The sequence below is a fragment of the Physeter macrocephalus genome, chromosome 19 (assembly GCF_002837175.3).
Source record: "Physeter macrocephalus isolate SW-GA chromosome 19, ASM283717v5, whole genome shotgun sequence".
NCBI lineage: Eukaryota > Metazoa > Chordata > Mammalia > Artiodactyla > Physeteridae > Physeter > Physeter macrocephalus.
The window spans coordinates 75,990,636-76,014,325 of NC_041232.1; the positions used below are offsets into that span (position 1 = coordinate 75,990,636).

Genomic DNA, 23,690 nt, shown 5'->3' on the forward strand with positions numbered 1-23,690 from the left:
GCCTGCGCGTCCGGAGCCTGTGCTCCGCAACGGGAGAGGCCACAGCAGTGAGAGGCCCGCGTACCGCCAAAAAAACAAACAAACAAAAAACTTTAAATGGATTCTAAAACATTTTTTATCAAGTTAACACTCTTCAGGAGATATAGTCTGTATCAGTGCATCTTCAAGTATTGTTTAAGTTGTTCTTCTGTTAAACTTCTCTTAAGCCTGACTTTGGTCTTACCACATTTCTGAGCAATTCGCATGTCTAAACTGAACACTAGTTTCTCATGCAGTAAGTGTTCTGTCGTTCTTTACACTGTGCCTAATTTCCCGTGTGCCAGATTCTTTATGTTTCCACCACCCTACTAGGGTGTAGAAAGATTTCTAAACAGTGTTATAAAATTTGTGAAACTGGAGAGGATAGTAGAAATAAGACCAAGTGTGAATACTAAACCATTAGTTACACCCTTAAAAGATAAGCCTTTCTTTTTAAAAGTGCAGGTTCCTGACCTGAAGATATTGTCACTTACTGCACATAATTTACAAATATGTCACTGATAGCAATACTTGGATCTAGAAAACTCTTAAAGTAGCAAAAGCATGTGCTTTGAAACAAACATGTTATTTAAAAAATCAAACATTGTTTATATATATGTATGCATATGTATATATAATATATATTTATTGTTTAAAAAATTTTAAATATATAGAAGAGAAAAAGCACCCTCAAAACCACTATTTAAAATGTCATTACTCTTGGGAATACCCTGGTGGTCCAGTGGTTAAGACTCTGCACTTCCAGTGCAGAGAGCGTGGGTTTGATCCCTGATCGGGGAGCTAAGATCACACGTACCAAGCGGCGTGGCCAAAAGATTAAAAAAAAAAAAAAGTCATGACTCTTAAGATTGGAGGATTTTCCTTTCTTTGCTTTTCTTTCCTTTTTTTTTCGTAGTTTAGTTACTAGTTTCATATTGGCGTGTACAGACTATAGACATTTTATCTCAGATTTTGTTTTCAAGGAATTGTCTACTATGTTAATAAAACAAGTTTTTTTGGTGCCCTGGCATACAACATGTCCTAGAGTACATGCTTTCGTGTTGACAACACCTAAGTGTATATTTATATTGATGTATTTGCATGTGTAGTTGATGTCTTGCATATTATCAGAGAAGTACTTCCATTTCGGAACAAGGTCTAATCTATCTAGAAAACCTATATCCTGAGAACTATTAATCTGCAAAATGATTATGTCAAGGATGTGTGGAGGATCTCATTATAAACAAAGAATTTGCAAATGTGTGTTTTGTTCCTTTTGGTAATAGGAGTGACTAGAATTCATTTATATAATATCTAAAGGTCTCACTCAGCGAATAGTTCTCCCTCCACTTTGAAATTACTGACTCTTTCTTCCTTGGCTCCAAACGGTAGCTGGAAAAAGCCATCACCTATGAGAAGTTGAGTGAGTGGACCAGCGCAGACATGATGGAGTTGTGTGACGTGCAGCTGCATCTTCCCAGGTTCAAGCTGGAAGAGACTTATGATCTCAAGTCAACCCTGAGCAGTACGGGGTGAGTGATGCCTTTAGCCAGAGCAAAGCAGATTTCTCAGGAATGTCTGCGGAGAGAAACCTATTTCTGTCCAATGTTTTCCATAAGTCTTTTGTGGAAATAAATGAACAAGGTACAGAGGCCGCAGCTGGTACTGGGAGTGAGGCGAGTTTTCGAGTTAAACTCCCTTCCGTTGAATTCAACGCAGACCACCCGTTCCTCCTCTTCATCAGGAACAAGCATTCTCTTTTACGGGAGATTCTGCTCCCCTTCAACCCTGCATCTCTCTCATCAAACAAGAGCATCTTTCAGTGTGAAAAATACACATAGGATGGAAAAACACAGTTATAACAAAAACCAGTTTATAGCCTGCCTCTTTTTAACATATATTAGCAAAATTATCTTGAAATAAGATAGTCTAGTGATCCTATCATGCCTATATAGCTAGAGAGAATGGCAAATTTAACTTTTTTAACTTTCTTTTTTTTGCTTTCAGTTTTACTATTTTTTACATCTTTATTGGAGTATAAATGCTTTACAACGTTGTGTTAGTGTCTGCTGTACAACAAAGTGAATCAGCTATATGTATACATGTACATATATCCCCATATCTCCTCCCTCTTGCGTCTCCCTCCCTCCCACCCTCCCTATCCCACCCCTCTAGGTGGTCACAAAGCACCGAGCTGACCTCCCTGTGCTATGCAGCTGCGTCCCACTAGCTATCTATTTTACGTTTGGTAGTGTATGTATGTAAATGCCACTCCCTCACTTCGTCCCAGCTTCCCTTTCCCCGCCTGTGTCCTCAAGTCCATTCTCTACGTTTGCGTCTTTATTCCTGCCCTGCCACTAGGTTCATCAGTACGTCTTTTAGATTCCATATATATGTGTTAGCATACGGTGTTTGTTTTTCTCTTTCTGACTTACTTCATTCACTCTGTATGACAGATACTAGGTCCATCCACCTCATTACAAATAATTCAATTTTGTTCCTTTTTATGGCTGAGTAATATTCCATTGTGTATATGTGCCACATCTTCTTTATTCATTCATCTGTCTATGGACATTTAGGTTTAACATTTTATCTTAATGTGACTTTTATTGACATTTCAGAAGTTCGGTTATTCAATTGAATGCCTTAAAATGCTTGAACTACCTGCTTACTCTTTTCATTGTCACTTATTTTCACATGCATCATTTAGTGACGAAAAAAATCTTTTTAGAGGTGATATATTGATAAACAAGAATTTTCTCAAGACTATTACTCTGATGGTTCATAAATTACCACTGTAAAATTAAATCCCCCCCTTTTCTGCTATTTTAAAAATACTTATGTTGACATTAATGGAAAAACTAATGAAATCCAATGAAATCTGGAGTTTAGTTAATAGTAATGTACCAACGTTGGCTTCTTAGTTTCAAAAAAATGTTCCACTGTGATATTAGAAGCTAGCATTAGAGGAAACTGTGTCAGAAGTATATGGGAATTCCCTGTTTTATCTTTGTAACTTTCCTGTGAATTTAAAATTATTCCAAAATAAAAATTTTATTGGAAAGAATTATTACGTGTGAAAATTGTCACATTAACATCCTTGCTTTTAAAAATCATAAGCTAGAAGAGATTTCCAATTTATATAAATGTGTATTGTCAGTTATAAGAAGATATCCTTAGTAAAACTTTATCTCCATAAAATTGGCTGTGTTTTTCTAATTTCTATTAAAAATGTTCTTACGCAGTGGCTCATTGGTAGTCTCATCAACTGTTATTCTAATTTTGGAGATTGAGTCTATCATTCTAGGCTGCTTTTTTTTTTTTTTTTTTTTTTTTTTGCCGTACGCGGGCCTCTCACTGCTGTGGCCTCTCCCGTTGTGGAGCACAGCCTCCGGACACGCAGGCTCAGCGGCCATGGCTCATGGGCCCAGCCGCTCCGCGGCACGTGGGATCCTCCCGGACCGGGGCACGAACCCATGTCCCCTGTATCGGCAGGCGGACTCTCAACCACTGGGCCACCAGGGAAGCCCTATGCTGTCTTTTATACATATTTACCTACGTAGCTACTCTTACTGGTGCTCTTTGCTTCTTTGTGAGAATTAGAGTTACTAGATGACTACACTTCTGAACAGAAACAGACCCTGGTCTCCAGTCTCTTGGAGTCACGGAGCTTACAAACTCATGGGAGAAACGGACTCAAAGTGGATGTTAGTGCAAGGAATGATTGCAAAATAAACTGCAGTCATCTTGGAGACACATGTACCTGTGTGTGCGCATGCGTATCAGGCTTTTTCAATAATGAGGCTTAAAGTATTTGCTGATATTTGTTTTCCTCCCTTAGTGCAAATGTATATAGCCTATCTTTTTAGAAGGATAACAGACCTTAGAACAATAGATAATAATCACGGTCTGTTAATCTCCTTTGTTGCCAGGGAAAACAAAACTATTAACAACAGTGAGAGGCCCGCATACCGCAAAAACAAAAACAAAAAACAACTTGACTGTGAATGCAAGGATGGAAAAGCAGGGCAGTAGCTACAGAGTATAGAAGTAAGGAAGTTGTGGGGCTTTGTGTTTATTTGTTTGTGCTAATATGGGAGAGACAGTATATTTATGAGATAAGAAGACTCCAAAGAAGTAAAAGAGATTAAAGTTACAGGAGATGACTAGTGGAACCATGTCCTAGAGAAGTAAGAAGTCTACTTTCCTTGAAACAGAAGGGGTAGAGATATGGTAGGCCCAGTGAAGGGGACCACGGGCCACCCCTCCTTTATTGGGAGTAAAGAGGAAAGATATTCCCTTCGCCACTATCTGTCAGAGACCAGGAGAACTAATCCCTATATGATCTTTTTTTTTTTTTTTTTTTGTGGTACGCGGGCCTCCCTCTGTTGTGGCCTCTCCCGTTGCGGAGCACAGGCTCCGGACGCGCAGGCGCAGCGGCCATGGCTCACGGGCCCAGCCGCTCCGCGGCATGTGGGATCTTCCCAGACCGGGGCGCGAACCCGGTTCCCCTGCATCGGCAGGCGGACGCGCAACCACTGCGCCACCAGGGAAGCCCCCCTATATGATCTTTATCCCATTCATGTTTAGTTAATGATGTGTCAGGGCTGTGGTTCCTTTAAGCTTTTCCAGAGTAAGAATCCTCTGACCCAGTGTAAACCTGAGATGGCAAGGATACTCGTCAAAATTGTTCTGTGATGCTCTAGACTGAAGGGTCTCCATTTATCTCTGACTCCTAATTAGCCTTCTCAGTTCCCCTCTAGAAGCTGAACTGCATAGACTTTTGGGTCAGGGATAGTTACTTGGATTTGAACTTCAACTTGGCTCTTTGAACCTGTGCACCGGCACTAGACCCACTGTTTCATAATGCAGAGGCTTGAGAGTTGCGTCCTCATGTGTCTGCTTTGGGCAAGTTATTGCAAAGGATGCGTGCTACCAGATGGTATTACTGTGATTAAAAACAACAACCTAGAACATTAAAAAGTAGAACTTTTACAATAGTTTTTAATAAGCAGTGTAGCAAACATCGATAGCTTTTGAAAAACAATGAGGCTTGCTTATTATTTCATACCAAAGTACTTTAAAAAAGAGGTTAATTACTTACTTTTTTTTTAAAGTCTGGTGCTCCAAATGTGGTGAACTTTTCTGTGATCATAAATGGCCTATTAGTAGTAGAAAATCTAGCAAGTATTCTTCAAAATAAATAGTCGATTGCCTTTAGGTAAAGGTACATCTTACCTATGAATGAGAAATCAACTGCTTTTGAAAGAGTGTAGACTGATTATTTTGAGAACATATGGATATTTTCCATTATATATTTTATTGCTAAAAAGATATTAACAATTTCATATTTGGGCACTTAAAAACTTGGAAACATAACTTTCTAAACTTCATTAAAATCTTACAAAAAGAAAAGATTTGTTGGGCTTCAAACTGTCAAAAATATTTAAAATATGACGGTTTAAAAATTTTGGTTTGCAAGAACAAATGATTTTCAAGAGGATAAAGAGATTTTTACCAGTTAGATTTTAACCAGAAATCTTTGCATAATTAGTATGTGGATGAAAATCAAATGTCAGGGTTTAGTAAGTACAACTAATGATGCCTTTATTCCATTTTTAAATCAACCCATTTCCTGAGAAGCCTTTTCTTATGATAGCTATCAATCCAAGTTTAGAAATAAACTGAACTTAAAACCTGGTCTTCAAATTACTGTATTTCAAAGCTTTAAACTAAGATTAAAACAGGCAAACATATATTCAATTACATTGATCTCATTAAATTTTAAAATAATTTTTGTAAGCACAAAAATGTACTTCTAATAAAAAAGTGTTTTTCTTATCTTAAAAATTTTTGTTTACGTGTTTTATAGCGTGCATAATATATTAGTATTTAGCATAAAGCACATGTAAATTCGATACTGGAGATGCATGCTCAAAAATTGTTTTCATGGGACGTCCTACCAAAACAGTTTGGAAACCACTGGCTTTAGGAAGCTTTAACCTCTGGTTTTGCTTTTAGTTAATTTTCAAAGTGGAGTTCCGATTCTGAAGCTGCTCTTGCATACACGCGTACTAACCCAGGAAAACAAACCAATCCCCCAATTGGCTAAGTCTTCCCCAAACACCCTCAGGGGACGGGTTACCTGCCTCCCCCGCCAAGCCTTCTGCTCTCAGGCGGGGCCAGGAGGGTGCGCGCGAGGCTCAGCCTCCGCCCCGGAAGTCCAGCCTGGGGGTGCGGGGTCAGAGACTGCACAGGCCAGCGCCATCTCCCGGTGCTCTGAGTCAACGCCGGAATCCGGCCCGAAAGCAAAGCGGACGTGAAGCGTCCACCAAGCTGGAATAGCAGCGGCCGCAGCAACAGCTGGAACCTCCCAGGTACCAGGGCTGGGAGGGCTCCCGAGCCCTCAGGTTCCCACGGCGGCCGCCTCTAGCCTAGAGTTCCTGCGGAGAGAGGAAGGGAGTGAGGGGACGAGGAAGGGAGGCCAGAGGCAGACGCAGGGTTGGGAAAGGAGGAGGAGAGGACTAGGGGAACGACGGCAGGACGTATCCGGGCAGGAGAGCTGCGGGGCTGGGGTCGCCCTGGCCCCCGCCGTACCCTGGGCCCCCGGCCCGCTTGGTCTGGGGCTGGAAGGTGAGTCTCCAAGCACCGGGCTCTGAGACCCGAGCGCAGGTGCGCGGTGCGCAGACCCGCCCTGGTTCAGAGGGTGGTTTCCGGAGTGAAAGGGCCACGCGGCCTGCTGCCGCCGCTGCGCTGCGATTTGCTGGCAGTGAGGGCGCGGCCGGTAACCCGAGTCTGGGCGGCGGTTCCTGGAGATGGATGGGCGGGAGCTTTGGGGAGAGCGAGTGGGAGGGCCGCAGGGTGCAGCCGGAAGACTGTGGCGCCCACTGCCTCCTCGCCCGGAGTTTGCATGGAGCCTTGGGCAAGTTCGCAGAGGTGCTGGGTCAGTGCCACCTCCAGCACAAGTCCCTGTCCCCTCTGCGATCCAGCTTATTGCGCGTACCTCCCGCCCCTCCCCTCCTCTTGTTCTCCTCCACTTCCTCCAACTTCTCCTTCTTTTTCTTCTCTCTCAGTTCCTCCCTCCCTTCCCTCCTTTTTTCTTTCTGTATTTTTTCCATTCTTTTTCTTTTTTTTTCTTTAACATCTTTCATCTGTTCTTCTTTCTTTGTGGGCTGCTTTCCCTCAACGTGAAACAAACAAAAGCTTTCTCCCGTCTCCCCTCCTCTGTAGCCACAGTAGTAAAGCGAATCGATTCCACACTCCCCAGACACTACTCAGCTGTCTAGCCCCTGCTCCCACCCCTCTGTTGAGGGCTTTCGGGCCCAGCCTGGCTCCCCTCCGCCTCTCCTGCCTGGGTGCTACCTTCCTGCCCTCCGCCAGCCCTCCCCACTTCCTTGGCCCCTCGCACACTCCCCGTTCTCCCAGGACATCCGGATTGTTGGGTCTCAGTCTCTCGTCTTTTTCCTCTCACTACCTGTGAAAATTGGAAATTCTCCAGAGTGAGGTGGATTTTTTTTGTCCTCTTATGCCTCCTCATGTGCATTCTGAGTAAGTTCATCCATTTCACCTAGAAGCTCCTGGAATCAGGATGCTGATGGCTCCCAATCCTCGCTGGAGAACTTCTCAGCTTGAGTCCCCTACCTATGCTGACAAACGTCCCTCAGCTGTCTTTGTTACAGGAACCCTTGGGCTGGAATGTCCCACTCATCTCAAATGGAACGAGTGGAGCATAGCACCTTCTGCCTTCCAAGCTGGCTCCTCGTGTAACTTCCTGTGGCCCCTGGCCCACCCTGCGGGCGGCTTAGCTACGAACCTCAGCACGGTCCTGCATCCCCTGCTCCTTACCCTAGTGTGGCCGGTCACCCAGCCTGGCAGTTCCATCTTCTAGGTCTTTAGTGCGGAAATTTCCTCTGCATTAGGCAGTCCCTGGTCTATGGCAGCGGTCTACCGGCAGGGTCCACAGCCTTTTTCCCCACCAAACGGTGAGACACAATATTTTTCTAAAACTTAGGTATAGCATTTGTTTGAAAACCGTGCCTGGCTTTCCAGACCATAGCTCAAGTCCAAGCCTTTAAACCTGGCGTGAGGGGCCTCTCCTGTCTCACGCATCAGTTCTCTCACAGGAGACACACCCACCCACTGCCCTGGGCCCCGCACAAACCATGGCCTTCCTCTCCATTCGTTGTACCTGCCTATCCCGCAGCCACGGCCCTAACATTCACCTCCCTCTTTCACCACCTTCCGGAGCTCCTGCCCGATCCTGTTTCCCTTCTCCTGAGCTCCTAAAGAGAATTCATTCTGCTTTACTGTGGGCTTCCTTAGCACTTTGTCAGTCGTCTTGGTATGGAGTGCACAGCCAGCTTGAAGCCATGCATTCATGCATGTGTATCTCCCCAAGGGTGGGAGCTCCCAGTCAGGAATTATGGCATTTGTTGTCTACTTTTTTTCTTCAGAATCATATAAGGACAGTTGGACATAAGTGCTCTTTGAACAGATTCACTTTGGGATGTGAGTGTGGGATGCGGCAGTGGAACAGGGAGTTGGCAGGCATTCAAGGCCCCCAGGAGAGAATGATGCTGAGTACAGTCGGCCCTCCCCTCTATGTGGTTCTGCACTTGCAAAATTCAACCGAAAGCAGATGGAAAGTATTTGAAAAAAATTCTAGGAAGTTCCGAAAAGCAAAACTCGAATTTGCGCCCTCTGGCAACTATTTACATAGCATTTACATCGCATTAGGGATTGTAAGTAATCTAGAGCTGCTTTAAAGTGTACAAGAGGATGCGTGTAGGTTATGAGCAAATACTGTACCATTTTATATAAGGGACTTGAGCATCCTTGGATTTTGGTATCCACGGGGGTCCTGAAACCAATCCCCCATGGATACGGAGGGACAACTACTTGGAAGCAGGCTTGCTTTTGTGGCTCAATCTGTCAGTTTTTTCTGAGACCTGAGGACGGTATTTAATTGTTCTGACCTTGTTGGTGCACCTGTAAAAGGAAAACGAGTTTAATGGCAATCCATTTTACTGGCTGGAAATAAAATCTTTTCACTGGTGTGAGCTGGGGCGCATCTGAGAGGTGCACTGCTGTGTGTGTGTGTGTGTGCGCGACGGGGTGTCAGTGCTGGGGGCGAGACGCTGATGGGAAGTACTCTTATGCTGACCAGCACCTGGATGTTGGAAAGGGATGGAGGTGAGGAAATGAGATGAAGAAAGAGGCAACATGAAAGAAACCAGAAATCGACACTTACAATTAAGAGCAGTTACAATGTAAAGAGGAAATTGATGTGATATTCCAGTTCATTCCTTTGCCTTTTCAGATTCGACAGCCACACACACACACACACACACTCACACTCACACTCACACTCACCAGCCCAAGCTTATGTAAAACAAAGAATGTTGCCCGCCATCCAGTTCTACAAGGATCAAGTCATTAGCCATTGCAGTCGCTGACCTACAGGGCACGCTGAAAGGAATTCAGGATGAAAAACAGGATGAGGCACTCTGTGCTTTGGGAAAACAGCCTCCTTAGAGAGAGGTATCACAGGAAAAAAATTTAATGAACCCAGATTCTTGCATCTTCCCCTACATAGGAAAGCACTAAAATCACTAACTGAGATATCTGATACTCGTGACTTAGCAGTAACCTTTTATTGATACGTATGTCTGACTGTGTGCGTTCCCTAAAATCATGCTTCTCCCCCTACCTCCTCAGAGCTCTCTGAGAGGCTGTCTCCCAGCCTATAGTCCTCAGTTAGACCCCCGAATAAAACTTAGCTCACAACTTAATCTCACGTTGTGCATTTTTTATTTCAGTCCACAGGTCAAAACCCTTACGCTCATGTAAGATCGAATCCAAATTTATTCCTGTCTTTCATCTCCAGTTTACCTAATTCTTTCCTTCTTTGAGTCTCTTTGGTGCCACCTTCTGGTAGGCGCAGTGCTATCAAGTTTGAATATCCCTCCTGGCTCCTAGGTTTTTATTTTCCGAAACATCCTCAAGTGTAAGGTGAGGAAATGTGGGGTGAGAAGTGGCCTGGAGGCAGACTGAGCCTTGCTCTGCGGTGGGACTTGCCAACTGCAGACACATCAGCCTTCTGACCCTGGCAGCCCTCGGGTTCAAGCCCCGCAGCTGACGGCTCTGGAGGGACTTACTGAAGTGAGGGCAGTGAGGAACTTAACACTGTGTCCTCCATTAAATTACCTATTAAGTATAGAGCACTGTTGTCAAACTGTGCCCTTGTTGTGTTTTCTTGGTTGACGTTTTAATACATTTTTTTCAAACTTTAAAGAATGTGCACTGGTTTGGGCTGTTGTTTTATATTTAGAGTGTGAACTTCACACCGTTTCCTTTTTTTTTTCCCCCACCACCCTTTTTTTTTCTTTTAAACCAGAGACATCTCCTCTTGAAAAAAAATATCTTAGAAGGAAGCTTCAAAGGAACCATTCAACAGTGAAGAGGCTCCTGTTAAGACTGTTGTGTTCCCCACCCACTTTCCCCTCCTGCCCTTGAGGCCCAGAAGACCCACCCCCTCCAAGTCTAAATGAAATATACTTTCAAGACTGCTGCAGGAGGCCCTTCTAGCCCACTGGGGAACTGAAAGAAGAAGGACCAGAGAATGGCCCATCTGTTTATAAAAATGAGTGCATGCATGATGGCGGGTATCTCTAGGTGGAGTTTCCAGTACTTTTGTTTGCTAATTTTCCAAATTGGAACATATTTTTCTTGTGTAGCTTTACAATTTTTGAGTTAAAAATACACATACCAATTTAAAAAAAGATAGCATAATAGAAAAAATAGCTAATAGCATCATGGGATTGTGGGTGATGATTTGTCCTTTTTTTTCCCAAAATGTCTTCAACTGTAACAGCAAAGAGATTCAGGGAAACCAAGATGAGTTGATGAACTTTAAGAATTTACTGACTAGCAGCCCAGGTTTCTAGAAGGCTTAATAGAAATAGATGCAGCATTTATAAAATTTTTCTAAAATTATAAAAATTAATATGCTGCAAAAAGCTTTTCACCACTTGCAGCAAGGTGCCTGCTGCAGTTTTGCTCCCACCATCCCACGGAGACTACCTTCCTTGACAATTACATTTTAAAGGGATGGCTTCTAGGGACTTGAGAAGGACTGTCTTTGGCTGTAAAATAGGAAAGAGCCTTTTCAAAATGTTTACCTCTCGAAGGAGCAGAGAAAGAACTTATGACAAATTGCCTAAGTAAGTGCTCACCAGAGGCGGGAAGAAGCTTGTCTAAAGTTTCGTCAAGCTGGGGGGAAAGTTAAGGCTGGATCCAAAATTAGTGCCTGATTCAAAGGGTGCATCTGATGACTTGAGATTTGGGCTTCATGTTCTACCTCCGTGCCCAGGGGCTCCCTTCACAGCTCCCAGCCCAGCTGCAACAACTCCGGTGGAAAATGGTGTATTGTTTTCGAGTCTTTCTGATTGAAAGTAAATTTTGTGTCTTCCCAGGAGCCCACATTTTAGGGCAGACCATCCCAGAAAAACCCTCCAAAATCTGTTGAAATCCATGCAGCTGTTTTCATGTGACATCGTGACAGAAATGTCATTTTTATTTATAGTATATCTTAATTCATAGAACATTGCTTATAAATTATGCCAGAGACAGCAAACTGAAGAACTATCAGAAATAGGGGATTTATCTTAGGGTTCTGGAGGTCAGAAGTCCGTAAGATGTTGGCAGAGCTACATCTTAAGTCTGGAGGCTCTAGGGCAGCGTCCATTTCCTTGCCTTTTGCAGCTCCTAGAGGCTGCCTGCCTTCTGTGGCTCCACATCCTCCTGACCTTTGCTTCCGTCCTCACTTCTCCTTCTCTGGCTCTGACCCTCCTGCCTGCCTCTTAGAAGCAGCCTGTGATTACTCTGAGCCCACCTGATGATCCAGGTGACTCCCTCTCAGGATCCTTAACTCAGTCACACTCGCCAAGTCCTGTTGCTGTGTAAGATAACATCGCCACAGGTTTGGGGGATTCAGCATGGATGTCTGGGGATGCAGTTACCCTGCTGACCATACCTAGTGTCCGCAGCCTGGGGTGGAGGTGTGACTAGTGACTAGTGAGCAGTGGCTAGTGAAGGGCATGGCTAATGTGCTTCTGTATTGTGCTTTGGGTACAGACCTTCACTGATGGATGATCTCTGTGAAGCAAATGGCGCTTTTGCCATCAACTTATTAAAACTGCTGGGTGAAAAGGACAACTTGCGAAACGTGTTCTTCTCTCCCCTGAGCCTCTCCTCTGCCCTGACCATGGTCTTAATGGGGGCCAAAGGAAACACTGCGGCGCAGATGTCCCAGGTACGCGTGCCCACCACAAAGGAAGACCAGGGGCGGGCTTCCTCTGTGCTTTCCTAGAGCTGGTCTGTTCACCCTTCACTCCAGCTGATGGAAGCCGGTGAGGCTGGGAGGTGGGAGGGGCACCGCGGTGATGGAGAGAAAGCAGACATGCGTAGAAAGGTGAATTGTGTAAGACGGAATCTCCTGCTAGTTTTCATGGGAGAAATCAAGTCACTACGTTATTTTCTGCATCTTTGATAAGGTGAACTAAAATTCTGTTCCACAAAAAGGCCAAGAATTTCAACTTTGTTCTATTTTAAACTTTTGCTAACATTATATTTCAAATTGAAATGCAACTGTGTAAATGAACCTTTCTGTCAAATCGGTTGTTTCTAGTGTACAATTATGCATAAGTGGAAGACGAATGCAACACGAATGAGGACTTACATCTTCTGGAGTTTTTTAGAGGGAATATATTATCTGATTAATCTGAAATGGGTTATATGTGCCATTAGCTACCAATGAAGTAGTGGATATTACTTTAGGAAAGTAGACCTTCCCCTATTTATGTCTTAGTTTCTTTGACTGTCTGGTGAATGTATCCCAGAAAACTGTCATATACACATCATGTTCCCCCTAATAGCGGGCTGCGCAGACACCCCGCCAGAAGTGCGTCCGCGGCCACAGTTGAATCCCTGGTGGCTCTTTCTTCCAGCTCCCTGGAGGAATGAGGCTTTGAACTGGGGTTGTTGGAAGATAAGGGAACAGCCTTGATTCTCACTCTGACCTGACATTTAAGTCACAGGCTGGTCTGGAGGACTTCTGTGGAATTGCTAATGAAACATTCTGCTCATCTTGTCTTCTCTGGGTCATTCCCGCTACCTGTTTGTTCTGTTCTGTCTCCCTCCTGAGTTATCACGCGCTGTCTTCCTGGCATAGATAAATCTGCTAGAGCAGGGCTTTCCGCCTGGGGGCGATTTTTCCTCCCTGAAACAGTTGACCAAGTCTGGACAGAGTTGGTTGTCATAACCAAGAGGTGCTACTGACATCTAGTGAGCAGAGGCCAGAAATGCAGCTGAATATCCTGGGATGTGCAGGATAGCCTCCCAACAAAGTATGTGGCCCCAAAAGTCTATACTGCCAGCTTGAGGAACCCTGTGCTTGATTGTTAATCAAAACTCATTTTAAAATAGGATTCTCGGTGATTTTCAGTGTAGAAATTTGTTTGGAAATAGCTCTTTGGGGGAGAAATGGCATGTCAAAAGTTGCCGTTCTCGTCTTCTATTACCAGGCACTTTGTTTGAACAAAGGTGGAGATATTCACCAAGGATTCCAGTCACTTCTCATGGAATTGAACAAATCTGGCCCTCAGTGCTTGCTCAGAACTGCCAACAGACTCTTTGGGGAAAAGGCGTGTGATTTCCTGCCAGTAAGTAGTGCTTGCACACTGATGAAAAAGAAATTGAAAATAAAACAGAAACTACAGAAGAGCGGAGATAAAGTGTAGCTCTGCTGCCTTAAAAATGTGCTTAGAATTATATTTTGTAATTGTAATTTTGAATTTTATGATTGCTTCTGAATTGTGTCCTTTGAAAAAGTATCGTCTCTGATATATCTTCCCAGATGTCCATTTCAGTTTGTCCATCTTCCGGCACCAGACCTGCCTCTCCCCCTGGATCCCCATCTCACCGATCGCATCACTCTCGCCATCCCCTGGTCTCATCTCTGATTGTTGGGCTGTTTCTGTGGAGCTGGCCTCGCAAAGTCTCTTAGACTTGTCCCCTCTTCTGAATCACCACCGCCATTGCCTGGGTCCAGACTCTCACATCTTCTACACTATTATTTTAATTGTTTCCTAACGGATCTCTCCAAATTCAGCCTAGTCTTTTCACACTACTGACAGAATAATCTTTCTAAAATTAAAATCTGTTCATAAAAAATAAGGTTTTGTATCTGGGTAGTTCCTATTTACTGCAACATATAATTCCAAAGTTCCCTAGTCCAGTAAAAGCCTGCCATTATTCAATAAGTGAAGTCCAAAAAATTATGCCACATAATATGCAGAGTGATGCTATCTTAAGATTAATGAAATGATCAGGGCAAGTCCGGCCATCTTATTGGCCAGCAGTTCCAAGGATTATTTTGTTAGACTCAAATATAATCGTGTTCTAGCTGCTGTTGGGTGCTACCCTGTGGAGGTTGCCTGCTCTGGGCTTAAATATTATTGGAGGTGATTCTGGATCCCTCAGCTTTTTAGGTTTTCTAGGATAAGCACTAGTGATTCCAGAAATCTCCTGGTTGATTGATATTCATTTTTTAATATCCGACTGACCTTTGAATACTGTAATTGGGGAACACTGGCGACGCAGGGAACCATTCTCCACTTTTCTTGGTCGCTTGGGTCCTTCTTCTCTCTACATCTTCTTTCTTCTGTAGAAGCTAAAGTGTTTGAGAACAGGAGGTGGGCGGAGGATGGGAGCCCATTGCCAGGCACATTATATCAGAAAACAAGTTTTCATGAGGTGAGTTATCCTTGGGTTTTAATGTATTGCATATAACAACCTTCTTGATTTGATCCCAGCTTATATTCCATGGCTCACCCCTTGCCTCTGTTTTCCCTAATACCCTACACACACACAGACACACACACACACACAGACACACACACACACACACACACTGATTCCACTCCCATGAGGTGAGTTATCCTTGGGTTTTAATGTATTGCATATAACAACCTTCTTGATTTGATCCCAGCTTATATTCCATGGCTCACCCCTTGACTCTGTTTTCCCTAATACCCTACACACACACAGACACACACACACACACAGACACACACACACACACACACTGATTCCACTCCTGGAGGACCTGTAAGATTTGTTGATAATCTAGTTCTACAATGGAGCCTCCCAATCATTCCCTAAGGATGTTTCAGACACTGTGGTTGGTGCTGATGATACAAAAGTGAGTCAAACAGGGTTAGACCACCTAGTAGCGGAGACAAAATCAAACAGAAAGTCAACATGGAGTTTAAGCGTTTGACAGGAACGTTCCCGGGCTGTTTTGTGCACGGCTGCCGCCGTCTGTATTCTCAAAACATATTGTAACTATCGTGTGTATATGTTTCTCCCGCAGCAGAAACATGAGCCACCTCAGGTCCAAGGTCATGTCTTCACCCTGGTGTCCAGCACCTGGCACAGTGCCAGGCACAAAGCCAGCAGTCTATACGTTTTGATTAATTGCATAAATGAGTCTTAAAGTACAGGGTGCCCTGTGCAAGCATTTGTGCTAGAAACACGTTAAGAAAGAAATGTTTTCACACTTTTAGGAAACTTTGACAAGTAGAATATGTCCAAACTCGGTATTTTGCATTTGTAGGCTTTTAAGGAATCCTGCCAGAAGTTCTATCAGGCAGACCTGGAGGAACTGTCCTTTTCTAAAGACACTGAAGAATGCAGGAAACACATAAATGACTGGGTGACGGAGAAGACTGAAGGTGAGAGATTTTCATTTCAGGAGATGTGGTGTTACGAGGGGCACAGAGCTGAGATTGCCTGGGATGTGACCTCCATGGGTGGCCACTGTGACCCTGTAACCAGTGGCCTGTTTATGTGTGTTTGGTGGGCTTTCAGGCCATTGATGCAATTCTGATATTTTTCTTGGGCTTGTGAAGTGGTGATTTCTGAAAAATGCTTAAACCTGATGTTAGTCTCTCAGATGCCCTCCCCTCTGGAAGGTAATGGAACATCCCCGAAAAATGCTTCCTCTTTGGTGCCCCATTTAACTTCTACCTGGGAGGACACTGCCGTGCTCTCAGGGCAGGAGGACATTCCATTTAGATTATAGCTGAGGCGGGACAACGTTTCATGTCACCTCCCGGTGGGGATGTGAGACGCTCTAGTTTCATCCACAGCCCTCTCTTTTCCTCTGAACTTGGCTGTGGCTAAGTTCACTTTTCTGAATTTGCTCCAGATTCTGGAAGTGCAGCTACTGTGGAGCATACAGGGTGCCCTGTCCAGACACATTCTGTCTCACCAGAAACATTTCTGCCAGTTCTCAATCAGAGTGCAGAGAAAAAGGACGTGCTTTTCAGAACTCTAAGTACTCAGCACGTAATTTAGAGACGTCCAGCAGGAGGGGAGGTTACGTCACTCATTTGTTCACGCGCCCGCCTGGCACTCACTATTCCATCCGTTCCATCTTATGGCGCATCCACTGCGTGTCAGGCAGCCACAATACCCATGATTACACAGGCAGCCAACGACCATCGGAAGGGGAGAGCCTCTCACGTTGATATTTTCATACGTCACGTGTGTAGTGGTCTCTGGCTCTCCAGTTGATCTAGCAGCACTGAGTCAGCTAGGGAAGCCAGAAGCTTCTCCACACCTCACGCTCCCTCCACCACCCACTTCCCCCTCCACGGCTGCTCACACCTTTCCTTCCACCAGGTTGACCACCCAAGTTTTCCCAGAATAGCAGAGCTGGAGGGGAGGTTGGGAATCACCTTGTCTCCGCTCTCATTGGACAACTCAATCTGGGCCCCTTTATTGCATTCCCCTAATTCCTTTGCCCCATTCCCTCTCTCTAGGAAGCTGCCTTCTCCCATTTACAGATCTGTATCCCCATCCTTTGGAAGCCTCTTCTCACCTAAATGAGACTTGAAGGTGGGCACAGAGCAGTGATTCTTAATCAGAATCAACCTCCAGGGGATATCCGGCCATAACTGAAGACATTTTCAGTTGTCATAGTTGGGGGAAGTGATACTTGCTAAACATCCTAAACGCATAGGACCATCCCCCAAACAAAGAGCTATGTGGCCTAAAATGCCAGTAGTGGCGTGGCTGAGAAATTATGGTGCCAAGGTTGAGAAGCTTACAGCTGGAATCGAGACTCTTGGGTTCTTTTTTCAGCTCAAACACTTTGTCGCCTGTGTGACCCTGGCAAAAAGTCAGGCAAATACTCTGAACCTGAATTTCTACATCTATAAATTGAGGGCAAAATGATCGTTGACCTGCCTGCTTCAAGATTGTTGTTTAAGGACAAACACTACACTGTATGTGTGCACAGAATGAAACACCATCACCCTGATTCCTCAGGCAGCCAGAACAACAGGATCCAGCCTTTTCTCCACCAAGCCTTGGCTTTCAATGTCAAGAGAACTTTTGTAAAAGAACGTTTATCCTCCCCCAATAGCAATAACTTTCTTTCATACTCTTTACAGGAAAGATTTCAGAGATACTGGGGGCTGGGGCAGTCGGCCCTCTGACTAAGCTGGTCCTCGTGAATGCAATCTATTTCAAAGGAAAGTGGAATGAGCAATTTGACAGAAAGCACACAAGGGGAATGACCTTTAAAACCAGCACGGTAGGCACATATTTTGCAGATATACAGCTACTTTCTAAAGTAATACTCTGGGAAAGGTTGTGAGTGAATGGAAAAAAATAATTTATTTCACACTGTCTGGATTCTTAATTTATTATTTCTGAAGGAATTTCATGCCCCCTATATATCTCTTATTGGAATGGGAAAGAGAAAAACTAAAATAATTGTTACATTGATCATTTTGTTTTTGGATCCTTGGTCAAATCGATCTTCTCTCTCTGGTCGTGTTACTTGGGTTGAAAGAAACTGTCTTGTAAGCCTTGGAATTATGTTTGTATTTTACTACCACTGTTGTGTTTAGACACTTTCTTGCAACAGTCGATGACAACTATGACTATTTATTGCCTTAGAATTCATGGCTGTACAATTCCTAATACAAGAAAAAAAGGGTTAGCAAATGTTCAGGCCAGCTTTGTTTTTATTTATTCTTGGATCTTCTTAAAAAGTAAAAATTATACATATTTAAGGTGTACAAGGTGAGGATTTGATATACATATACACAGTGAAATGATTACCGCAGTCAAGCTAATTAAAGTATCTTTCCCTCACATAGTTACCATATATTTTCTGTGATGACAGCACCTGAAATCTGCCCTCTTAGCAAATTTCCAGTATTTGATACAGTATTATTAACTATAGCATCATGTTGTATATTTGATTTCTAGAATTACATGCCTAACTTTTAGCAATCTTTTTTTTTTTTTGCGGTACTCGGGCCTCTCACTGCTGTGGCCTCTCCCGTTGCGGAGCACAGGCTCCGGACGCGCAGGCCCAGAGGCCATGGCTCACGGGCCCAGCTGCTCCGCGGCACGTGGGATCCTCCCGGACCGGGGCACGAACCCGTGTTCCCTGCATCGGCAGGCGGACTCTCAACCACTGCGCCACCAGGGAAGCCCCATGCCTAACTTTAAAAACACTTTTCTCCATTCACTTTTGAATATGATAACGGCTGGGGTCAATAACTGTTAGCTTGGAATTTGACCTCCATCCTCTTGATAACAGCATATTGCACAAAAATTTATAAATCTAGAATATACTTGATGCAAGCTTTAAAAATGGTGGACCCTAGACATCTTATCAAGGTTCCCCCTTCAAGAAAAGCAAGGCCATAAAGCCAATTATATAATTGAGCAAGTTTTCAGAATAGAAGTATAACTCCCGGGGCTTCCCTGGTGGCGCAGTGGTTAAGAATCCGCCTGCCAACGCAGGGGACACGGGTTCGAGCCCTGGTCCACGAAGATCCCACATGCCGCGGAGCAACTAAGTCCGTGTGCCACAACGACTGAGCCTGTGCTCTAGAGCCCGTGAGCCACAACTACTGACTCCATGTGCCTAGAGCCCATGCTCCGCAACAAGAGAAGCCACCGCAGTGAGAAGCCCGTGCACCAGAACAAAGAGTAGTAGCTCCCGCTCGCCGCAACTAGAGAAAGCCCGCCTGCAGCAACGAAGACCCAACGCAGCCAAAAATAAATAAATAAATTTATTGGGAAAAAAAAAAAAAAGTATAACTCCCACTGGCCTATATACCTTTTCTAACCAGATCTTTCAGCCTAAAGACCTGAATGTTAGTTAAATTTCCTCTTAACTTGGAGAAATAATTTTTTAACTAAAAGGTCCCTGGGAGTGCTTCTCTACCCATCTTCTCAAAAGAGAAAAAAAAAACACAATTTCTTCTGAGAATAATATAGTTTTGTGTCTCTCTATAGTCATCAATTTATTCTCTCCCGCCTCATAATACTTGATCTGCTGGGGCAATAGAATGTTATACTCAACACTAATATGTAATAATGAAGACTTTACATCAATCAGCATTAAGTGCACAGAAATAATAATTATATGTACCTAGGGATTCTGCGAATCAGACATATCTTTTTTTTTAGTGCACTGTGCTCATTTTTCAGAGATCTGATTCGAATGTTGTACTCTTATTAGGAGAAGAAGACAGTGCAGATGATGTTTAAGGCAGCTCCATTTAAAATGGGGTATGTGGAGGAGGCGCACGCCCAGGTCCTGGAGCTGCCCTACGTGGAGGGGGAGCTGAGCATGCTCATCTTACTGCCTGATGACGACACAGACCTCGCTGTGGTAAGCGCTTGGCAGTGAGTCTGAGTGTCCATGGATCCAGGCTGAGCTCATTTTTAGAAGTCCATCCACCGGATAGCATTTGAGGAATTTCCAATTTAGGATTATTTTAAGGAGTGCTAAATGAACACCACTGCATGTCTTTTGGTGAACATGCGTATGCATTTCCTGTTGAGTGTACAACTAGGCGTGGAATTGCTGGTATAGACAAATTCTGATGAAGCTTAGAAGAGAGGCTTCCAAGAATATAAGAACATTCTTATTTATTTTGAAGGGAGGGGTTAGTTGAGAGCCCAATAATTACTGAACAAAAGGACGGCAAAAGGATAAGAATGGATCTGGGCAGTGTTCCTCAAACACGAATGTGCATATTAACCTCATGGGATCTTGTTAAAATGCAGACTTTGATTTGGGGGGAGCTATGGCCTGAGATTTTGCATTTCTAACGAGATTCCAAGTGATGCACATGCCATTGGTCCTAGACCGACTTGAGGAGCAAGAATCTGAAGTACAGGTGAGGAATTTATCTTAGACAGGAGGGAGACATTTTCCCGTGACAGAACATGGGGCTTCAGGACGGGGGAAGGTAAATTTGTAGGGTGGGAGGCACAAGAGTGATAGTATGCTGGTTATCTGGCTCTCTGGGGTGTAGGGGAAGCATTATAATATTTAGTGATTCCTGTGGTGTAAATACCCCCACCATGGCTGAATTTAGGCCCCTGAGGGTTTAACAATTGACTCTCACCGGAGATACAAGCCAGCTCCAGCCCACCACCTGCACACCAGCACACCGCTGTGAGTCTAGGGCCTGCCTGATCTCCCTGGCTTCTCCATGGAATCAGGAAGGTCCTGGCATAAGTCAGGGATGAGCTCTGTCATGGCGACTTGAGAAGAAAATTAGGAGAGTCTAGGAATAGAGCTGACATCCGAACCCAGCTGTCACGGGAGAGGACTACTCACCTGGACTCCAGGTGGTGAAGGGAAGTGGGGATGCAAGTGGAAGCCCCCTCTTTCTCCTTTATTTCTTCCCTGTGGATAAATAGAATGAGTTCTGGGTATTGTAGATTCTGAAACTCCAGGGCAGGCAGAGGGCAAACAAGGATGCCAGAAGCAGTCGTCCTGTGGAATTCGCCATTGCTGCTCTCTCCTCCCCAGAATCCACGTCTTCCTTCCCGTTCAGATGATCCCTGATTTCCGCATTTTTCATCCATCAGAGTTCTGAGCCATGCTTTGTTTCCCTTTTGTCGAACAAGTTCTCAAACTCATGGTAAAGTGTTTCGCGTGAATACAGTCAATTGATTATGAGAATTTTCTAAACTAAAAAAACGCTTGAAATGAATTTGGTACAGATAGTTAAAAATAAAACCCTATCTTTGTCTCAGGTGTTTTCTAACTGTTCTTCTCTTGTATACATAAAACAAGGAAAATGCAAGAATTTGAGGGGAAATCCTGGTGTATTTATAAGAGGAAAGATCCCTTAGATTGTCTTGGACCAGATCTCACCATCTAGCTGCAGGTCATGCATGTGTGTGGAGGTGTTAATGAGTGGGGGGATGGGTGGGTACCAGGCTCTTGTCATCCACCTTTTAAGATTTAACTCTTCATTATTTCAGGTGGAAAAGTCACTTACATATGAGAAGTTCAGAGCCTGGACAAATCCAGAAAAGCTGACTAAGGGTAAAGTTCAAGTTTTTCTTCCCAGATTAAAGCTGGAGGAGAGTTATGACTTGGAGGCTTTTCTTCGAAGTTTAGGAATGACTGATGCTTTTGAGGAAGCCAAGGCCGACTTTTCTGGAATGTTAGCCAAGAAGAACGTGCCCATGTCCAAGGTCGTGCACAAGTGCTTTGTAGAGGTCAATGAGGAGGGCACGGAGGCAGCTGCGGCCACTGCCGTGGTCACGAACTCCCAGTGCAGCAGAATTGAACCAAGATTTTGTGCAGACCACCCTTTCCTTTTCTTCATCAGGTACCGTGAAACCAACAGCATTTTGTTCTGCGGCAAGTTCTCTTCTCCATAAAGAGCTGCAGTCGTCGTACATCTATCTGCCCACCCTGCCTTACTTCAGATTCCCTGCGACCAAAGTGATGCGGTGGTTTGAATGCCAAAATAAAGTGTAATTATGATAACAGGACCCCCTCACAGAGTTGTTGAGAGGATTTAATAGGTTGATAAAGAGGTTAGAGCAATACCTGCTGTTGTAGTAGTACACAATATCATTATTAGACAAGAGTCAGTTGCATTTTTATGCATCCAAAAAGCAATAGTTAGAAAATGTAATTAATTTTGCACTAAAAATATAATGTTCTTAGGAATGATAATTAACAAAAGATAAGCAAGATTGTTACATTGAAAATTATAAAGTGCTATTGACAGTCTTTAATGATGACCAAAATAAATGGACATGTTTCCTATCACGAATAGACCTTGAGTTAAAAATTGTCAGTTCTCCCCCACTTGTCCTATTGATGTAATTCTAATCCGAATTCCAGCAATGCTTCTACTTGACAAGTTTATTTAAAAATTTATATGAATAAGCAAAGGGCCAAAACTTATAACACATTTCTAAAGAAAAAGATCAAGTTGCAAAGCTCTGCTCTACTAGATATTGAAGCTTATCATAAAGCCCTGGTAATACAGTGTGGTGTTTACACAGGGATAGACAAACAGATTAATAGTACAGAAGAGCCCAGAAGCATACTTATTCATATATGAAATGTGAAATAGAAAAGAACTGGTATTAGAGGTCAATAGGAAAATGACAGCCCAATACAGTGTGCTGGGAAAAATTCCTTATTTAAAAGAAGAAAACAGGGCTTCCCTGGTGGCGCAGTGGTTGAGAGTCCGCCTGCCGATGCAGGGGACGCAGGTTCGTGCCCCGGTCCGGGAGGATCCCACATGCCGCGGAGCGGCTGGGTCCGTGAGCCACAACTACTGCTCCTGCGCGTCCGGAGCCTGTGCTCCGCTTGAAAACTGTGCTATCTGTATATCTGAAAGGCAGATTAAGCTCCACAGCTGCAAATCTTTTGCAGATTCTAAAAGATTGAATTGTTTGGATGTCTCACCTATTGACTGATCCTCAGGACCTCTCATACTAAGCAGCGTTAGAAAAACAATCATTTATTTTATCTTTTGGGTTTTCTCTCTTTTCCCTTATCCCTAATACTGAGCTCTGTGGGCTCCAATTTCTAGGATGCACCATGCCTTCGCCAGCCCTCCCTCCTTTTTGCCCAGTATTTTTTTCGGGATTTACAGTCTTGGTCCCTGTGGTCCATGTCATACGTCAGACCGACCAGACTGCAGACGGCATAGGTCTGCACACGGACCTCTGACTCTGCAGCTGTGGGGTGGTAGGGAGGCGGGACCCAGCAAGTCTATGGCTTAGTGAGCATAACACAGAATGGACCTAAGACAGAAGGACAAATACTAGCCCCCAGCACCTGCTGAACTTGAACTTCAGCCCTGATTAGGGCTGCCTCAATAACTGGGCAAAGTTGGATTTGAAGGGAGAAGTGATTGGTCTCACGGATGTAGAGAAGGCAGTTGCTAGCAATTCAGAAGTCACTAACTAGTTCTAAGACCTCAAACAAGGGACTTCACTTCTTTTGTGTTCCGAGTCTCCTCTTTTGTAACATGAAGGGGTTCACCCAGCTGATCCCTAAGTGGCCTCCAGACCTAATGTTGTCTAACGAATGTGTAGCACAAGGCTATTTGGGGCCATACGCCTGACTTTCTGCATTGAGATTTTTCATTAATTTGTAAGCTTTTGTTATTTCAGAGATGACTTTCGTTGTTAGAAATCCGAGTTGGCTCTAGTGGGCTTGTTATATCGACACTTTTTTCATTTCAGTTAAAGACTTTGATGATAGTTTCCAGTGAGAGCCCGGCAAAATAAAATCATGTTTTCTGTTC

General features: G+C 44.0%; 2 protein-coding genes and 1 long non-coding RNA gene across 9 annotated transcripts in view; 2 read left to right on the forward strand and 1 right to left on the reverse strand.

The window, feature by feature from the left end:
- LOC102985689 (serpin B10) overlaps positions 1–2,161 on the forward strand; it is an 18,351-nt gene extending 16,190 nt beyond the window's left edge. Inside the window, 3 exon segments of the mRNA XM_028480713.2 lie at positions 1,411–1,543; positions 1,546–1,765; positions 1,767–2,161. Of these exon segments, the coding sequence (XP_028336514.1) occupies positions 1,411–1,543; positions 1,546–1,765; positions 1,767–1,941 (528 nt within the window). The 3' untranslated portion in view covers positions 1,942–2,161.
- Positions 1–7,048, reverse strand: part of LOC114484452 (uncharacterized) — an 11,900-nt gene extending 4,852 nt beyond the window's left edge. The window contains exons 1-3 of the long non-coding RNA XR_003677345.2: positions 6,616–7,048; positions 6,164–6,461; positions 5,123–5,256 (exon numbers count right to left, since the gene is read on the reverse strand). This is a non-coding gene — a long non-coding RNA (uncharacterized lncRNA). The remainder of the gene's footprint in view (positions 1–5,122; positions 5,257–6,163; positions 6,462–6,615) is intronic.
- On the forward strand, positions 6,281–23,690 carry LOC102988221 (serpin B8). 7 transcript variants are annotated; one of them, XR_008616024.1, is made up of 10 exons: positions 6,321–6,395; positions 10,415–10,692; positions 12,154–12,331; positions 13,602–13,739; positions 15,695–15,812; positions 17,538–17,680; positions 19,631–19,783; positions 20,936–21,047; positions 21,394–21,457; positions 21,747–21,791. XR_008616024.1 is itself a non-coding variant. In XM_055080730.1 (9 exons), exons 2-9 carry the CDS (start codon positions 10,640–10,642, stop codon positions 21,896–21,898), a joined length of 999 nt encoding a protein of 332 aa, XP_054936705.1. In that variant the 5' UTR covers positions 6,321–6,395; positions 10,415–10,639; the 3' UTR covers positions 21,899–23,687. The 7 variants fall into 7 exon arrangements, 5 of the variants coding, with proteins under 5 accessions (XP_028336510.1, XP_054936705.1, XP_054936704.1 ...); XR_008616023.1 differs by lacking the exon at positions 21,747–21,791 and adding an exon at positions 21,203–21,296 and having other exon boundaries at positions 21,394–21,455; XM_055080730.1 differs by lacking the exon at positions 20,936–21,047 and having other exon boundaries at positions 21,747–23,687.